The sequence below is a fragment of the Trachurus trachurus genome (assembly GCF_905171665.1).
Source record: "Trachurus trachurus genome assembly, chromosome: 11".
Lineage (NCBI taxonomy): Eukaryota > Metazoa > Chordata > Actinopteri > Carangiformes > Carangidae > Trachurus > Trachurus trachurus.
Window position 1 is genome coordinate 15159100 of NC_139904.1, and position 17630 is coordinate 15176729.

At 42.1% G+C, this 17630-nt stretch overlaps 2 protein-coding genes across 2 annotated transcripts; one reads left to right on the forward strand and one right to left on the reverse strand.

Moving 5' to 3' along the window:
- The first annotated feature begins 1086 nt into the window (after positions 1 to 1086).
- On the forward strand, positions 1087 to 3922 carry rps27.1 (ribosomal protein S27 isoform 1). The gene is made up of 4 exons (XM_083981583.1): positions 1087 to 1155; positions 1819 to 1927; positions 2051 to 2161; positions 3672 to 3922. The coding sequence occupies exons 1-4, from the start codon at positions 1150 to 1152 to the stop codon at positions 3698 to 3700; spliced, it is 255 nt and encodes an 84-aa protein (XP_083837709.1). The 5' UTR covers positions 1087 to 1149; the 3' UTR covers positions 3701 to 3922.
- Positions 3923 to 4605: 683 nt separating this feature from the next.
- On the reverse strand, positions 4606 to 11685 carry LOC310994204 (small conductance calcium-activated potassium channel protein 1-like; the record flags this gene model as incomplete). Its single annotated transcript, XM_083982809.1, has 10 exons — positions 4606 to 4836; positions 4962 to 5031; positions 5757 to 5884; positions 7459 to 7569; positions 7658 to 7799; positions 8101 to 8222; positions 8585 to 8620; positions 9455 to 9742; positions 10091 to 10186; positions 10807 to 11685. The coding sequence occupies 10 exons, from the start codon at positions 11683 to 11685 to the stop codon at positions 4606 to 4608; spliced, it is 2103 nt and encodes a 700-aa protein (XP_083838935.1).
- Between the last annotated feature and the right edge of the window lie 5945 nt (positions 11686 to 17630).

A 17630-nucleotide genomic window follows, 5' to 3' on the forward strand; every position in this document is an offset into this window, starting at 1 on the left:
TTACTGCTTTGTTTTGCCCGCGTGGTCAGAATTTATGCCAAGGACAAAGACTCAGATAAATATAAATGATCCAGTGTTGCATCATCTCAGAGTTGCTGACCAGTTTGACAAGGAACGCTCACTCTCCAAGAAAAGTTGAATAAAGGCCAATTGGACTAGGTTGTAGATACTTGAAGATGTTTCACTGCTGATAACTCATTGATTTTGAGTGAGTCTGTTTTGATAAGTTAATTTTCCAGATCCAGATCTTCCATTTGAAAAAAGTCACTACTCTTTGTGTATTGGGGGCTGCTGCAAAGACTCAACAAGCAATTTGAACACATTTATAAGTGGACTTCAGGGAACAATCACAGGGAATTTTCTGATGAAGGTAACTGTCACTAGAACAATTAAAGCTATTTAATAACCCACAAATAAACTACAAACCAAAACAAACAATAGAGGTGATATTGTACAAATTTCTAACAAATATGATATGATTAAGCAGCTTATTAGATCGATGTGGTATTGTGTGAACCTGGGGTTTTTGGGGTTAGGGTTAGTTTAATTCTGCCAATTTTTGCCATTGGCCCCTCTAAGGAAATGTAATGTCTTAATTTCTATCATAATTAAAATGTATAAATGTATTTGTCAGTTCGGCCATTTATTTTATTATTTTGTATTCTTTATTTAACACAAATTAATACTGGATGTTTATTCATTAATAGTTAGTTACATTTCTAAGGTGTCTATACAATTATATACAGATTAAATAAAAAATTTGACCAAAATAGAGTTTTGTTTTTAATGCCTTTTTGTTTTCCAGTCCATCCACAGTGGTGCTATACTGATATAGTTCGTGCAAAAAAGTGTGCGAAACTTCTTTTTTTTTTTTTATGAAACATTTGTGGTTCTTATTATGGATCTGTGATAATAATATAATACATCCATGTTTTTTATTTTATTTTTTCCCCCTCCAAACTGTATTGTCATTGCAAATACAGTACATGGTACAGCTGCAGTGAACAGGGTGGAGCTTTGACCTCACCAACATGGCCGCCGCGCCATTTGTAAGTCGTCACATCCGGCCCGTGCTCAAACGCTCCACCGATATGAAGCCCTCGCTTCCGGTGAAGCCTCCTTTTCGGCAGCGGCTATTTCCTCGCCAACATGCCAGTGAGTATCCACAGGCAACTGTAACATGACATTTTTAACATTTAGCGCCGTCTCGTCGAGTCGCCACACGGCTCAACGTTTACATAAAAGACTAGCGAGCCGACTGGAGGCAGTTTTAGAGGCTTTCGATAAGTTTCGGTCCCAGTTTTTCCACAAATAACCGAGCACATTGCGAGCGCGTTGTGACACAAGATGGCTGCGCACACACCGCAAACATGGAGCCAGTTTAACGGGAAATCTCACCGGGCCGATAACCTCAACATTAGCGGCCTGGATTTTTACTCCGGTTGATTTCGTTTGCTTGATGCCCAGATTAATTTACCACCGCTTTCCAAAACATTTGAAGTCTCCCGCGATTGGTGAAAAATGCGCAGCCTGTATTACCTAATCCAAGAAATGTAGGCCGGCGAGGAGCCTGAACGTGTAGTAGTAGCGTAGCAGAACAAAAACAGAGCTAACACAACATTTAACAGCTCTGATCTGAAGCTAAACTCCACATTTAGACGACGACCACCACCTTTAACGACGGCTTTTATCTTTAATTTGGTTATGAAGTGCGTAATTTGTCGTCGTAGTTTTGATTGATAGGAAAGGAGATTTTTCTGTAGAAACGTGGCCGCATGTTAATTCAATTTCCTCCTCTTTGTTTCCTTTCCAATACAGCTTGCAAAAGACTTGTTGCACCCATCCCCTGAGGAGGAGAAGAGGAGGCACAAGAAGAAGCGTCTTGTTCAGAGTCCCAACTCTTACTTCATGGATGTGAAATGTCCAGGTAACGTTACACTTATTGATTAGAGCCACTGTCTATTTTGGCTGCAAACATGTGTTGATTTACCACCACTTCTTCTTCTCCAGAGAGGTAACGGGTATCTTGTCTTTTCTTCTTTTTCCCCAGGATGCTACAAGATCACGACAGTGTTCAGCCACGCTCAGACAGTCGTGCTGTGTGTGGGCTGTTCAACAGTCCTGTGTCAGCCCACTGGAGGCAAAGCCCGTCTCACAGAGGGTCAGTATCGTCCTGCAGTGGACACACACAACCGATGGGTCTTGTACTACTAACGTTAAGAGAGAGGCGACCTGTAGCCCGTGTGCTTGACATTAGTTTCTATTTTAACCTTAGGGGTCAAATGCAGGTTTGTCAGTAGCTGAGAATGAGTCTTGTTGAACCCAAAACTCGTCTGTGCAGTGGTCACTCGCTGTTTTAAGGTTTTGGTGAATTGGTTTTGTTGCAAAAACCACAGAAAGGCCCTTCACGGCTGCATTTAAAGTACTTCAATTTGCCTCCACATCAGCACAGATGTGTTTTCTTACACCAAAACTTAGTAACTGTGCCAGACAAACCAATAAATAACTGGTGTCCTTGTGACCGCGCCTTCAATGCCTAGATTAAAGCTGAAAGGTGCTAGTAGTGTGAGAACCTGCATACGACTGAAATTATCCAATTTTACTGATTATAGTAGTGACGTGATTGGCATGTGAAAACTTCCTTACACTTGAATTGCATTAAACCAGCCACTATTTAACCCAGTGTGCTGTTAAAGCAGCTAGAGAGATTAAAATGCAGCACAGAAATATCCAGATTTGGGGTGGGGATTTATACTGTCTAGGGCAGTGGTTCCCAACCTTTTTTGGCTCGTGACCCCATTTTGACATCACAAATTTCTGGGTGACCCCCGATCACGTGCAGTCATGTGATCATGGCCATCAATCATGCGTCAGCTCAGATATTTTTATGTTGCATTTTACTTGGAACTCGATTTATATTAGAGTAAGTGAAAGTATAGAATACAGTTGTTTTAGATCGTGTGTGTGGTGTTTTAATCATAATTTTAAAATGAGTTAAAAGAATATTTTCATCAGTAATATTTTTTTATCAATTACTAGACATTTCAGGCGGCCCCATTTGAATTTGAATTTGAATTCCTGACCCCAAGGTTGAAAAACACTGGTCAAGGGGCATCAATTGAGAACAAGAGTGTAGTATTTTTTTTATTTAACTAACACCTTATCTCATCTGTGTGACATAATAGATTTATCAGATAATCTTTTTTTAGGATGTGACTGGTACTTCAGAAGCTTTTGAAATGAGCTAATTGTGTATATGTGTCGATGGTCGCACTGCCAAGTGACTGGACTTCCTCCCTCATGGTTTTCCAATCTCATTCCAGTGCCAGATAAACCTCAGTTTGCAGAAGGGTTGAGCTAGACCACTGGCTCCCCCCTTTCGAAGGCTGAGAACAAACATTTACCCTGTAGCCACTGTACTGTGCATAATTAATTTGTTTTTTTTAAGCTCTCACGCTAGAGCCTGATGCTGCATTAGTGACTTCTTCACATGCACAGTAAATATAAAGGAAGACGCGTTGACCTAATCAGGCACATGATGCAAAGTCTGGTATCAGCACAGTGTGGCACAATAGCGAGTGTGCATCGCCTGCACTATTTCTGTACTGTAAGGCTTCTCTTTTGTCAGCAGTGGTCTGACTCATTGTCTGTCTCTCCGTGTGTGTGTGCAGGGTGCTCATTCAGGAGGAAGCAGCACTAGCTGTTCTCCCACCGGAGCTGAAGGGGAGAGGAGGGGATGGACCGGTTGATATCAGCGCCTTGATCCCAGCGGTCTGACTTAACGCGAGACCTGAAGACGAACCGGACGGCAGATGGATGAAAAAAAAATCAACTCTTGTTCCATGTCCACAGATCGGTTGAAGCTGTAACTCCGCCCTCCAACCCTGTCTCTCTTAATAAAATATTGTTTTGGCTAAAAGAACAGTTTGTGTGTGGTTACTTGGTACACTCTTGTTTTACTTTTCTTTTCACTGTGATAGGATCTGTCAGACATAAAACAAAGGCAGCGGTATTATCATCTTTATTAGAAAGAAGTACAGGTGTAGAATACAGAACTATGAGGACGCCATAACTCTGTAAGATTACAGCTTTACTTTATGATACCAGACAGGCTTTACATTTCTGCCAAATTTTAAAGTGCTGTGTTTTAAGATAAAAGATACCGACAGGGACAGTGGAGTCGCACTCCAGCTGCAATTGAATTATGGTTTGAACTGGGCTGCAACTTAGTCACTGTTAGTATCGATTCATATATGGCTTTCCCCTTTAATCAATTATCGGTTTGTCTGTAAAACTTGAGAAAACATAACCATAACTGTTCAAACTTAAAATATTCAGTATGTTACCTCTTTAAATGGTTAAATGTAGAATTTGGAGATTTAAAAAGTCACTTGTGACTAATTTCTAAATTTCTGTTTTTTTGTTAATGCTACAGAAAATGGTCTACCTATTCTGAATACAATTTTACACTTAAGTCTGTACAGCCTCTATCTCGTGTACCACACCTCTGAGAGAAAAACAGTCCAGAAAAGCTCATTTTAGCTGCATTATAAGCAGGTGAATCCCTGTGGAGCGCCGTTCTCCTTCACCTCCCTCAGCTTCTCTCTACCTGTCGCTTCCACTGGCGCTCGCCGTCTCTGACTTGACCTCCCTCTCCCTGAGCAGGTGGCGGATGGAGGAGTTCTGCGTGGACAGGGTGCTGGACAGGAGCGGCATCAGGCTCCTGAAGCCCTCCCTCAGCTCCTCCACGTGCTTCTCCAGGCTGTGGATGTGTGTGTCCAGCTCCCCCCTGCAGCCCTGCACCTCTGACAGCACGTCATACATCAGGCTCTGCATCTGTGAGGGTGTGTGTGTGTGGGGGAAAGAAAGAAAGAAGAAAGCATCAGGGAATATTAGATGTAACTTTGATGAGGTTTCTACAGGATGACATACAAAATGATGTGTTGACTTGCCTCTCTCACCTTGCAGAGGTCCCCTAACGCGTTTCCCTGGTCTGCAAGTGTCCGCTTCTCCATCTTTACACGACGCAACCTGGAGACACAAAAACATTTAGCTTCAGCTGCTATGGAGGAGAAACTGAATAGGTCAGTGCATCCACAAAATACTGTCAACAGATTTTGGTAAACGGTAATTAAATTAGAAAAAAAACAAACACTAATTACACAAACTCAACGATCTCCCATCATCTTCATTATTTTGGTGAAGGAACTGAATAAGAGCAAGTATGTAACTTGAGGTCAAAAAGAATAATTGCAGCATAATGTTAAAAACTATATAAAATAAAAAATACTAAATAAAAATGGTAATATCTACTAAACTTTGCTAATATAAGATCACAAACGCCACCATGTCTATCCACTGACTTCGAATTCAAGACCCTAAATTTGTGTTTTTTCCTCAGATTAGTGCTTAGGTAGAGCTCAACCGCACTTTAAAAATAACTCCTGTTTGGATACAGTAGGTTACTCATAAATTATAAACCGATCAGATATCAGTTACTAAGAGAAGCCTGGAAGGAAATAAAAAATGTCTTATTCCCACAAACAGGCAGTATACAGTCAGTAATACACTGTTTTCCAAGATGTGAAACTAAAGCCAATTGATATATAAATAAAAAAAAGTATTATTAGGATTAAATTGATCAACAGTTTATTATTATCACAGCATGAGTGTATAGAAAATGAAGGGAAACATCTTCTCTTCTTATCACTGTGACTTGTGCACAAACAGTTTTATATGAGGGTTAAGTGTCTTACTGGTGGATGGCCAGAAGTAACTTCCTCTGGTGCATGCGGACTCTGGTGTCATCTCTTTCTCTTGACAGCTTAGTGTGTTTGTAGATAAGCCAAGTCTCCCTCAGCACATTTGCTGCAGCAATTTTTATCTGGTGAAAAGGATGAAGAAAAATCAGCCCGGGAGAGAGAAGATATTTTATGTTTATGCACATAACCTCAAAGGGATGTTATTTACTGCACATGCTGAATAAGACCAACTTAATGGAAAAGTATACTGCAGTCGCTTCATCTCAACTTCCAAACCAGATTTCTGTATTCCAAAAAAAAAAAAAAAAAACATAAAATAAAATAAAATAATAAAAATGTCTTATTTTAAGATCTTTTCCCCCCTTAATAAATAATGTCAATATCCTTCAGGACAATACAACACAGATCACTCACCACATATTTGAGTTTGTGAGTATTTTGAGTATTTACTATCAAGAGACACATAATAAAGAAAAACATGCAAATGCATACAAACATAAATGTGCGTACACAGACATACACCAATCAGGCATAACATTGATGCATGACCACCTGCCTAATATTGTGTTGGTCCCGCTTATTGCTGCCAAATATGCAACAAACTGTGATGCACTGTGTAATCTGACATATTTCTGTCAGAACCAGCATGAACTTCTTCAGCGATTTGAGCAGCAGTAGCTCGTCTGCCGGCCGTCTCTACGCACATGCATTAATGAGCCTGTCACCACTGTTCCTTCCAAGGACCAACTTTTGATAGATCCCACCCACAGTTAGATCCCACTGCAGTTTTTCAGGTCTGACCCAGTCGTCAAGACATCACAGTTTGGTCCCTGTCAAACTTGCTCAACTCCTCACTCTTGCCCATATTTCCTGCTTCTAAAACATCAACTTTGAGGACAAAATGTTCACTTGCTGCCAAATATATCCCACCCACTTACAGGTGCCATGATGAAGTGTTAGTCACCTGTCAGTGGTCATAATGTTCGGCCTGATCAGAGCACATTTACTCTCATACTCAGTGGAAGAAAGCAGCAGAAGTATGGTCAGTTAGTTCAGACTAGGAGTGGAGCTATAATGGTTACAGCACAGAATCGTGGTATTTTGTGTGACAATAGTGTAGCCCAGTGGTTCTCAAAGTGGGGTCCGGGGACCCCCAGGGGTCCTTGAGAGGGTTCAAGTTGGTCCCCAAACATTTCTCAAAAATTAACCAATTTTATTTTATTTTTTTTTACAAAAATGTTACTTTTTTAAACTTTTTTTTTTACAGAAATGTATTTTCTTTTTCCAAAATACCACGCACTTGGCAGTAATTTTGAACGTACATTGACTAAAAAAAGTAACGTTATTCAGCCTCAGCACAAATATTTGTGTATTTCTGGTGTTTGTTTCAAAATTTTGTCCAAATTTGTGTCAGTTTAGAGGTCCTTGATGTAAAGAAGTTTGAGAACCACTGGGGTAGCCTATTGATTCATGGACTCAAAGTATTTATCTTTTATTATGTGAATGTGCCCCTTTTGAATGAATAAATGGCAACACATCACAATATATTATTGTAATAATGAGGATGTTGTATCATGACCCAAGTATTGTGATGATACATTGTGTGTGTGTGTGTGTGTGTGTGTGTGTGTGTGTGTGTGTGTGTGTGTGTGTGTGTGTGTGTGTGTGTGTGTGTGTGTGTGTGTGTAGTGTTTACCCCTTTGGTGATGTGTGAGTCCATCATGAAGTTGTGAACATGTTTCTCCGCCCTGGTCAACTCCAGCTTCCTGGCGACTACGGCCACCACCAGGACTGTGCAGCCCGCTCCCTGTGTGAGACACCATCAGATGTTTATATTGTTATTAGTGCCCACATTTTTTTTCCTTTTCTTCCGTGTCAGTGCACCATGCGCTCACCATTATACCGGTGAGGAGGCAGATGCTGCGTCCACAGTAGGTGTGAGGCACCACGTCCCCATAACCGATGGACAAGAAGGTGACGGAGACCATCCACAAGGCCTCCATGTAGTTGCTGCTGAGGTCTCTGTAGTTGTGATGTCTGAGGGAATAAAAAAAGATTTCTTAGCCACTCTCTGTTCGTATTGCATTTTGAATAAAGTCCTTCAATAAAAAAACAAAAAAAAACAACGACCTTATCAACATCAAATCTAGACTGGGTGATGTTTGATATATCAAAGCAGAGTGGAGAGTGGATTTGTTGCTGGGGCAGGAACATTAAAGTGCAGTAAAGCTCTGTATATACACCAATATTTGAATGATATTAAATATTAAACATATGGGCCTGGAGCTCCGTAGATGCCTCTGTATATTCAGCAGTAGACCCACAAATCCTCACGTACCTCTCACAGACATGTAAACCCCACGCTGCCACAATCCACAGAGAAACGCTGAAAATCATCAGCACGGTGCCGGGGTAGGTGGTCATCAACGTTTTCCCTACAAAACGGGTGTTGAAGTGTATCTGAAGATCACAAAGAGGATGCGTTACGTCATAATTTTGACACCAGGGGCGTATTTAGCCAGATTATTTGGGATAGCACCTGTCGGATTATGATTATATAAAATACAGAGGAGATGAGGGATAAAAAAAAAACAACTTGTTCTCAATCTGGCTTGATACATGGATAGTAGGTTTGGCGTTGCAGAGGGGAGACAAAGGTCATTTTCGTCACTATCAAACAGCATCAATAGGGAAAGGGATTAGCCGGGTGGATATCATCAACTGTGGAAAAGAAAGCAGACAAGCAAAGGAGAGCCAGCGAGGGACATAATCAGCATGTGAAACCACTGGGATTCATGGGAGCAAAACTGTGATAGCCACACCTCAAGTGTCACACGTCTACAGACCTCTCGGCCCACCTAGACATAAGACATAAACAGATGTGCATGAAATGTTCATAGAGGAATCCCAGCCCAGAATATTGACCTTAAAGGGATAGTTCAACATTTTGGCAAAATTGGCCCATTGCCATAATCCCTATAGTCTGAAGTAGGGTCGTTACCTTTATTTGTCGGTGCAAGCTATTTTTAGAACGGTGGAGCAGAGCCGCGAGCTGCTCAGAGCTATACGCTACGGAGGCTCATGGGATTTCTTGGTTTCCCCCATCAAAGTCATCAAATACACAATCCAACAACTCCAAAACGCTCTCATGGACAAGATTTGACCTGCACAAATGACCCGGCAAATGCAGAGACTGCTTGACGAAAAACTGCCCCCGACGGGAACGCGCATCAAGTTTGCCTCGAAAACAACTCTGTCTCGTTACGTTACGTTATTATCTCATAGGGCGGTGAATGTGCAGGTCACAACTTGTCCATGAAGGTGTTTTGGAGTTGCTGGATTGTGTAGGCTATTTGTTGAGTTTGATGATCCGTAGCGTAGCTCTGAGCAGCTCGCAGCTCTGCTACGCCGTTCTAAAAATAGCTTGCACCGACAATTAAAGGTAACGAACCAAACTATAGGGATTATGGCAATGGGCCAATTTGTCAAAATGTTGAACTATCCCTTTAATATCATGAGTCATGTCCCATAAGCAGATCGCTGCGACTGCCCCAGTTTTTTTTAACAATCACATCAAAACTGACACATCCCTCCCTCCTCTCTACAACTTCACTCTTATCACAGTTACTATCCAAGCCAGTTTCAGCCCAAAGCCAGATTCTACACAGAGACCCCCCAGGTGGCCTCCCCACCTTGTTGAGCGCGCCGATGCTGCGGGACGCGGTGTCAGTGAAGAGGCGGCTGTGCAGCATCATGGCCCGGCCCAGCAGGTAGAGCCGGAGGAACATGGGCAGAGCCAGGATGATCTCCAGCTCCGTCTCCGACAGCGACAGGCGGGACTTGGTCTGCTGGAAGTACGACAGCAGACCCACGGGGTAGGGATGGATGGCCACCACCACCAGCTCCAGGACTATCAGAGCCAAACGTTCAGTCGTCATGGCAATCCGCCAATCCTCAGCACCGATGTCGTGAACATAGAGCTACCAGAGAGATGGAGAAACTGAGCGCTGTGAAAAGCTGGTGCACATAAATCAACATGAGTAAAGCGGGGTCAGATGAATATAAAGAAAATTTGTTTTCTTTTATTTTTTGTAAAATGTCAGACAGCCTCGTCCCCTCAGACCTTTAAAAACCATAAACTGTGACGAGCAGGAGGCCCGGAGCAGACTTTGCTTCATTTTAAGAGGCCACAGGACAAAAAGTTGGGAACTGCAGATACAGAAACCTCAGAGGGAAACTGGGCTTTAACAAGACAAAACAGTTTGGTTTCCTCATGTCAAATGGGGGCAAAAGCAAAAGCACTGTGATTATGAGAGATAGTTAGTCACCTGCACCTCACAGCAGTGGTACGCTATGATGAGGCCGACCAGGACCATCGTAGACAAACTGATGATGGACTTGAGTGCGAGGGAGTAGATGGAGCTCTGTGACACACACACACACACACACACACACACACACACACACACACACACACACACACACACACACACACACACACACACACACACACACACACACACACACACACACACACACACACACACACACACACACACGCACACACACTTAGCACAAACATGACATCATTGTCATCTGACAACTGTTTGTCTTCATGGCATCAGTGATCCTGTGTAATCCTATGATCTTACATACATTTATTTAATCCACTTGCTTGACATAATGAATGTGATCTAATGGACATACTGTGTGTGCATTTTCCTGCACTTGCTGGCAGATCAGTTCCCATAGCAACTTTACAAATTTCCCAATACTGCCCATATAAAGATCATGATTAACTGAATACTTTGACATAAACCAGAGTAAAGGGTGTGCTGTTATTACTCTAAATGTGATTTCTTAGGCAGGAAGACTCGCTGGTTCTTTTCAGGAAAAGATAATAACTGCAGTCGTAGCCTACAGTGTGGTTTCTTTTCTTTAAAAAAAAAAAATCCTTTTAAAACTTTTACAGCCCAGAATTACATTCCAATCTCATAAAGGATTTTCTGAGGGCTTTAGTCTGTTTTTCTTTTAACTTTCTGACCTTGCTGTAGACGCTCCAGGACAGCTCAGTCTCCATCACCATCATCACCACCCCGAACAGTCCGACTGCCAGGGCGCAGTCGCTCAGCCGCTGCCTCCTCAGGAACAGAGCCCTCCTGCGGACCAGCCGCCAGCCGATGCTGTGGGTCTTCCAGTAGTTGTCGTCCTTGCCGTCTGACTTATGCTTTGGGCTGGTCTGGGGACTAGGGCTGGGGTTGGGACCGGGACTGGGGCTGGGGCTGGGGCAGGGGCACTCTGCTCCGGGCAGAAGGCCTTTACCCTCGGGCCGCTCCTGATGATGATACTGATACTGAGACATCTCGTTTGGTTGGAGGTCGTCATCTTTGCTGGTGATGATGATTTCTGGGAGACTCTGGCGGTCGTACATCTCCAGAGAGACGTTGCCTGACCTGCGGTGACCTCTGTCCTCAACATCCTGGACGTCTAAATGCGACCTGCAGGGGCCCTTATAGGGGGACCCGCAGGGAGACACGGGGACGTCGGTGAAAGACGTGACTCTCTCCTGGACTCTGTGAGAGTTTTTGCCTTTGCACTGATGATTTCGCTCCTTGTTATGTTTTGCCCCCCCTGACTTCCTGTCACACTTCTTCTCTTTGCCTTTGGCTTTGTCCGCCCTCCTGCTGGAGCGAGGCGACGGCGCGGCATAGAGGTGGCCGTTGTATAAAGGTGAGGTGGCCATGGCTTGGGTTCTGTCCAGCCACACGGTGTGATCGGCTGATGGTTGGACCGTGTGGTGAATCCCGCACTGCGGAGAGCAGGCCTGAGCTGGAGGAGCCATCCGCTGTGGGAGGAGGGGGCGCTGGTCCTCCACCCCGTCTCCATCCACCACTGACAAGTTCATAGAGGGGGAGAGCTCCATGGTGGGACGGTGTGAAGAGGTGACGATTCACCGAATCTTTTGTAAAGGGTTTCAGCAGAGACAGAGAAAGAGACAGATATTAGGCTGAAAAGAGTTTGTTATAATTCCTAATTGCACCGAACTCTGTTCTGAAAAGCAACAAAATAACTTCTTCCTCTAATTTGTTCAATCACAAATATTTCTTTCAGAACTGAATAAGCAATATTTATGATATATCAAATTTTTATTTTGTATAATCTTTCCTGTAAGGCCTGTCTAAAAGCAGCTCCTTCCATCTTTATTCTTACCTTATCGGTCCGGGTTTCCAGTCTCCACAGAATCTGCTGTGAGGATGTGAATTAGTATTTCAGCCTTATGGTGCTGAAGGTCACATCTGTCTGAATCACAAAGAGATCCTCCAAGTTGAAATCCTGTTGTAACTTCGAAAGATGCAACTGCATCACTTGCATTAAGAAGACATTTGAAATTCAAACACAGTAAAAAAAACCTAATCTTGCTACAACACCAAGGAACTCCACAATGATCAGATCAAACATAGTATCCCAAACGTCCTTGCTCGTCATGTATGAACTTTTCAACGATCCATTAGCAGCCTCAGCATCATGGAGCCCCTCCCATAAATTCCAGCAGAGGTTATGAACTTCTCCTGCGACAGATGAGGATATCCATTACGTTTTCTGGCCTTTTTATTCCCTTGTTTGTCTCTGTTTCCTGCGTTATGATTGTCCACCACCATCAGGGCATCCTCCTTAAAGCTGGAGGGGCTTAATGACCGCACAGACTCTAAGTTGCAGATGTTGCATGGAGCAAAGGCAAGGAATGAGTCATCTGTAATCTGAGTTTTTTTTTTTTGAGCTGGGATTGGCAGATTTCCTCCGTCCTGTGAACATAACATGTGGGGATGTCTGCTTGCTTATATGTTTGCCCCGGTGTCAAAAATCAACCTGAACACATTCACATAGTCTAATATGAAATGTCATAATATCACATTTAATTTCATTAAATTGTGTTATTATTATTATGGAAGAATTCCAAGTGGGATGTACAGACTTTTTATTTTATTTTATTTTATTTTTTACAATAAATCTAATCTTCAAAGGAGAATAATGGTCCTCAGTATCAATTCAGAAGATTAGTATTGCAGATTAATCAAGTGAGACAGAGATCTGATACTTATGAGCTTATGAAATATCAAATATGTCACCTCTTAACCAAACAATATGCACAGAGCAGGGAGGGGTATTAAGCATTAAAGTCATAACAATGACATTCAGCATCTAAATCCTCGTGACAGATGGGTCTACAGATAATAGACCTCCCTCCAAATGGAAAGACCCAAGGAGCAAAGGGTGGGCGGAGCGCATCCGGATGGTAGCGGAAGGATATAGAGCGGCATTATTTAATCTGAGGACAACATGTATTTAAAGATAGAGGGTGGGCGTGGGACTGGGCACAGGTGGGGAAAAAACATGGCTACAGACAGTCTGATCAGCCAGTATCATCTTACTTCATCACCAGACAAGCCCCCAGATGTAAAATAGATTAATTATGCTAGAACTACTCAGGTCTTCTCTGAGATTTAGCCAGATGCTGCTGTCTGGATTTTTGTTTTGGTTTGTTTTGATATTCTGCAGGCAGGGAGCTCCCAACACTGTGCCTTGGTGCGTGACTGTCAACACCAAACCCTTTGCGGATGGTATCTGGTAAACACAGACACTATCTCACATCATTGCAGTCTAAAATATGAGTATTTAGTTTGCTGAAATATGAATCAAAAAAGCACTGCAAAGCTGGCTCCGCTGTGGTGATAGGGGCTATAAATGTTCTTAAGTTATGTTGTCCTTTTAATAACAAGATGCTGAAAGGATATATGCACATCTGCAAGGCTTCAAATTAATTCAAGCTCCCAGCCAAGTGCTTGTAAATCCTGGCTGCTGTAGCTCAGAGCTAAGTATGTCAATTCTTCTTGCCTCTGTGGCCAGTAGCCAGCACGTCTTCAATTAGTCTCTTATATAGCGTATCCTCTGGCTGCTAAGAGAGTGAAATTAAACTGGGATATTTAGAGTCCACTAATTGCTGTGGCTGGTAAATGGCAAATCTGCTTCATGCCCTGAATACTAAGAGAGTGCCAACCCTGACCATCTTCTAGTCAGGATATTAATTGCTTCAGTTTGATTTGTGGAGAGGCAGTGGTCAAAAGATAAACAAGCCCCACCGGGATGCAAACAGCGATGATTCCTTGTTGTGTTTCATAGGTCTAAGGGTTAGAGGAATAATTTGAGAATATGCTTATTTACTTTCTTGCCAAGAGACAGATGAGAAAATTGGTGCCACTATTTGTCTGCATCCCCAGTTTGTGCTCCCAATATAGATCATACAATTACACTAATATATATATTATATTCAAGTCACAGAGCAAATTATTTTGCATGAAAACTAAAATAACTGGATGTGACAATATAGAAATAACATACAAATATAACCGCTGTCCTTATTATTTCTTACAGTATTACATCTATAATCGCCCATGAGCGCCCATAGTTTATCAAGAGCCAATTGCACAATTTTTATTTGTTCAAAATGTAGGCCTATGCCTTAAACAAAGTGTTTGTTGAAAAAATGGAAATGTGCTGATTTATGCAAAATGTAACTTTATTATATGCAGCCCAAACCAATGATAAATAATGTCCAGAAAGCCTGAAAAGCCTCACTGCATTTACAGCAGCATACAACATTTGCTCAACTCATAACATGACAGCACCATATGGCGAAACTCGATTGCTACTGCAACTGATTAGTTTCTGGCCACGGATTCAAACTATGCTTTGAGCCAAAATAAGATAATGTTCTATAATTGCACGTCAGAAATGTGTTTTGGTCTTTGACAGTTAGTTCAGACCGGATGACAGTTAGTAGAGGCCTTGGGCACATTACAGCATTGGGATTTTTTACTGTGTGTATCACTCCTCCCCTACACCCGTGATCTATAATCTGTTAATTAGTCTTAAAGCAGAAGTAAGCGGAATGTTTGTGTTAATATAAGTCTTAAATAGTAATATCTTCCGACGGCAATCACTTACATAAAGTGTTTGGGCTGAAACACGGGTCTGTCAGTCACTCTGCTCTGCTGTAAGCCGAGGAGAAAACTTTCCTTGTATCCTACAACCTTTATCCAATGAGGAGAGAGAACGGCATAAAGGGGCGGTCCTCTCTGTGTGTGCAGCCAAGGGATGCGCGTGAATGTGGTGACGTAGGGACGAGGGCGGGGACTGCTGACTCCATCTGCTGACAGGAAGTTAGCCAAAACGACCGGATCGCTTACTTCTGCTTTAAGTTGACGGTTGTCTTTCTTAGATTGTAACCAAACTTGTATCGCAAAGATGAATATAATCGTAGAAATAGCATTTGAATTACAGAAAAGCACAAAGGGCGGGAGAGGAAGGGTGTAGATAAAGTCGGTAGCTAGTGGTATTTCAGAAAATGTGTCTGTTATCGAGCAATTTAGAAGAGGATTACTTGCGGACTATCTCTATTGACGTAGCAAAATTTATGATGAAATAAACAATGACATTACTGTTGGCCTGATTACATTTTTTTTTGGCAAAATTTGTTTACCAATTATACTTCTTTTTTTTGGCTGATGTTGGTATAGTGAAAAGATGATGCATATACGATACATTATTTTTATTGACTAAGGGTTGGAACCATATTTACTTTGCCTATAAAGTTGATGATGGTTGAGATTGGCGGAGAGGCTGTAAGGTGATGAAGTATTCAGTTCAACGCCTTGATTAGGGAGATTACATTCAGAGTTAACACCAATTTGGCATTTGTTTCTACTGCATATTCTTAAATAAACTGCATAGGCTGGATAAATTCAGAAGATTTGAATCATGTTGCAAAAGCAGATATTTATGTAATCTCACCTAGCATGTCTATTTGAAACTATTTGGATTGAGGAACTGAGCCACAAACTTGAAAACTTTTTGAGTGTGTGTATGGTCCGGGGTGTTAAGAAGAGTTGAGGAAGTCACTGCTGTGACAGTAACGTCTGTTGGGCCCGAATCAAATGCCTATCATGCAATGTGATAATTAACGAGCTTTAAGTGGTGGATGTGCTTTTTCTGTTTCGCTTTTGACCGAGCTTGTGGCACTTGGCCTGTGTTAGCAGCTTCTAGCATCAGACATCTGAATCTATTTTGCCCTGTAATTCTTTGTTTACAAAAGTCCACATAATTTGTGTAACATGGCTTGATGGGAAAAAAACCCAAAACATATGAATGTCAAAGTAGTAGCTAGTTTTACATTAAACAAAGTCCAGGATAAGAAAATAAATAAACAAATAAAAAGGCGAAAAGATGCCAGGAGATAAATAGGCTCCACAGAAAATTATACTTGTGAAAACATTAAAATGGGAACACATTGTTATAATTTCAGTAGGCCTAGTTTTTTTTTTTTTTTTGGAAGATGACACTGCTTTAACATGTAGAACTTGATTTATTGGTTATGTTGAATATTAAGAAACCAAAAATAACCTTTTTTAAGCTAAATCTTGCCAGAACTGTGGGCAGTCGAAAGGCATTGTGGGTAAGTAGGTGCTATATTTCCAAAACAAGTGTGTAGAATTGAAAAAAAAGAAAAGAAAAAAGACTCAGGTTTGATATTTAAATAAAACAGTTTAGAGTCTGACAGGTGCAGTCAGATTTCTTCTCCCCATACAATTATTATATTGGATAACGATAGAAACACTTTGGTCCAGCTGCTCCAGGGTTTCAGGGGCAGGATTTAATTGTCTATTGTAAGAAAACTTTTATCTACTCAACTCCATTCAAGACACACACACACACACACAAAAAGGCCACGCTGACAAATCAGACGTCACAACCGAGTGGATGTTTGTGCTGGTTTTGTCGATAACACCCTATTAAGTGAAGGGGACGTGTCAGCGTAGGAGAGGGTCTAATCCAATCAGCAGAGTAATTAAAAATACACAGCACAGCAGCCCTGATGGCTGCATTGTCAGGGGCGGCATTCGGCATTTAGCACAGAGACGGATGAGCTGCAGTCATGCCAGGACAGACTGATGGTCATCTGCTGGTGCGCTATTAGAATAACAACCAGGATCACCAATGGAGGAAAAAAAACCCAGCAAATATGCCAAATATGCAGAGTGATTTGTGGCACCATATAATTGTTCACATGGTGTTCATAATCCTCATTATCTCACTCCCAACCATCATCATCATTGATATGGCTGTAATCCACACCCTGCTCCACTGTTTGCCTGTATTGTTTCCTAATTAGCCTTCTCTTTATGGCATTGGCTCTCATCATCCTCTCGTTTCATTTAGCCCAGATTCTCCCTCGTTAACACTGACCCCCCCCTCCCAACACCAACCCCTCACAGAAAAAAAAAAAAGTGTTGCTGAGCTCCAGCCAGCATGCAGTGGGAAAACAAACCACCAGATGTCACCCACGCCTCAGTGCCCCTAATCTGTATTTTTATGAAGCGTAATGAATTTTGCTTTTGGCACTGTGTCACACTGGTGCTTGGTGCATAACAGCACAAGGAGCTTTTTTTTTTTCCCCCCCTTTCTCAAGAGATGAACTCAAAGTCAGTTTTGCACACATTTAAGTAATGCAATATTGCAGGGATGCAGCTGCAGCAGCAGCAGCAACAGGATGCTTTCTCCACTGATGATACATTGCTGATGCCCATATAGTGTGTCCTCGCTCCCATGGTTGGTTGGTGCAGTTTTTTATTTTTCTCTGCCTTCACCGGTGATCTTAGCCATCCTTCTTTTTCCCCAGCGAGGGACAATCTCCATCCTCTGTGTGCACCCGAGCATGAATGTGTGGCTCAGGAGCACTCTGGGTGTGTGACAGGCTAGGGTAATTCCGAAGGGCAGTAGAAGTAATAGGGTAATCTATTATACAGTCCAACT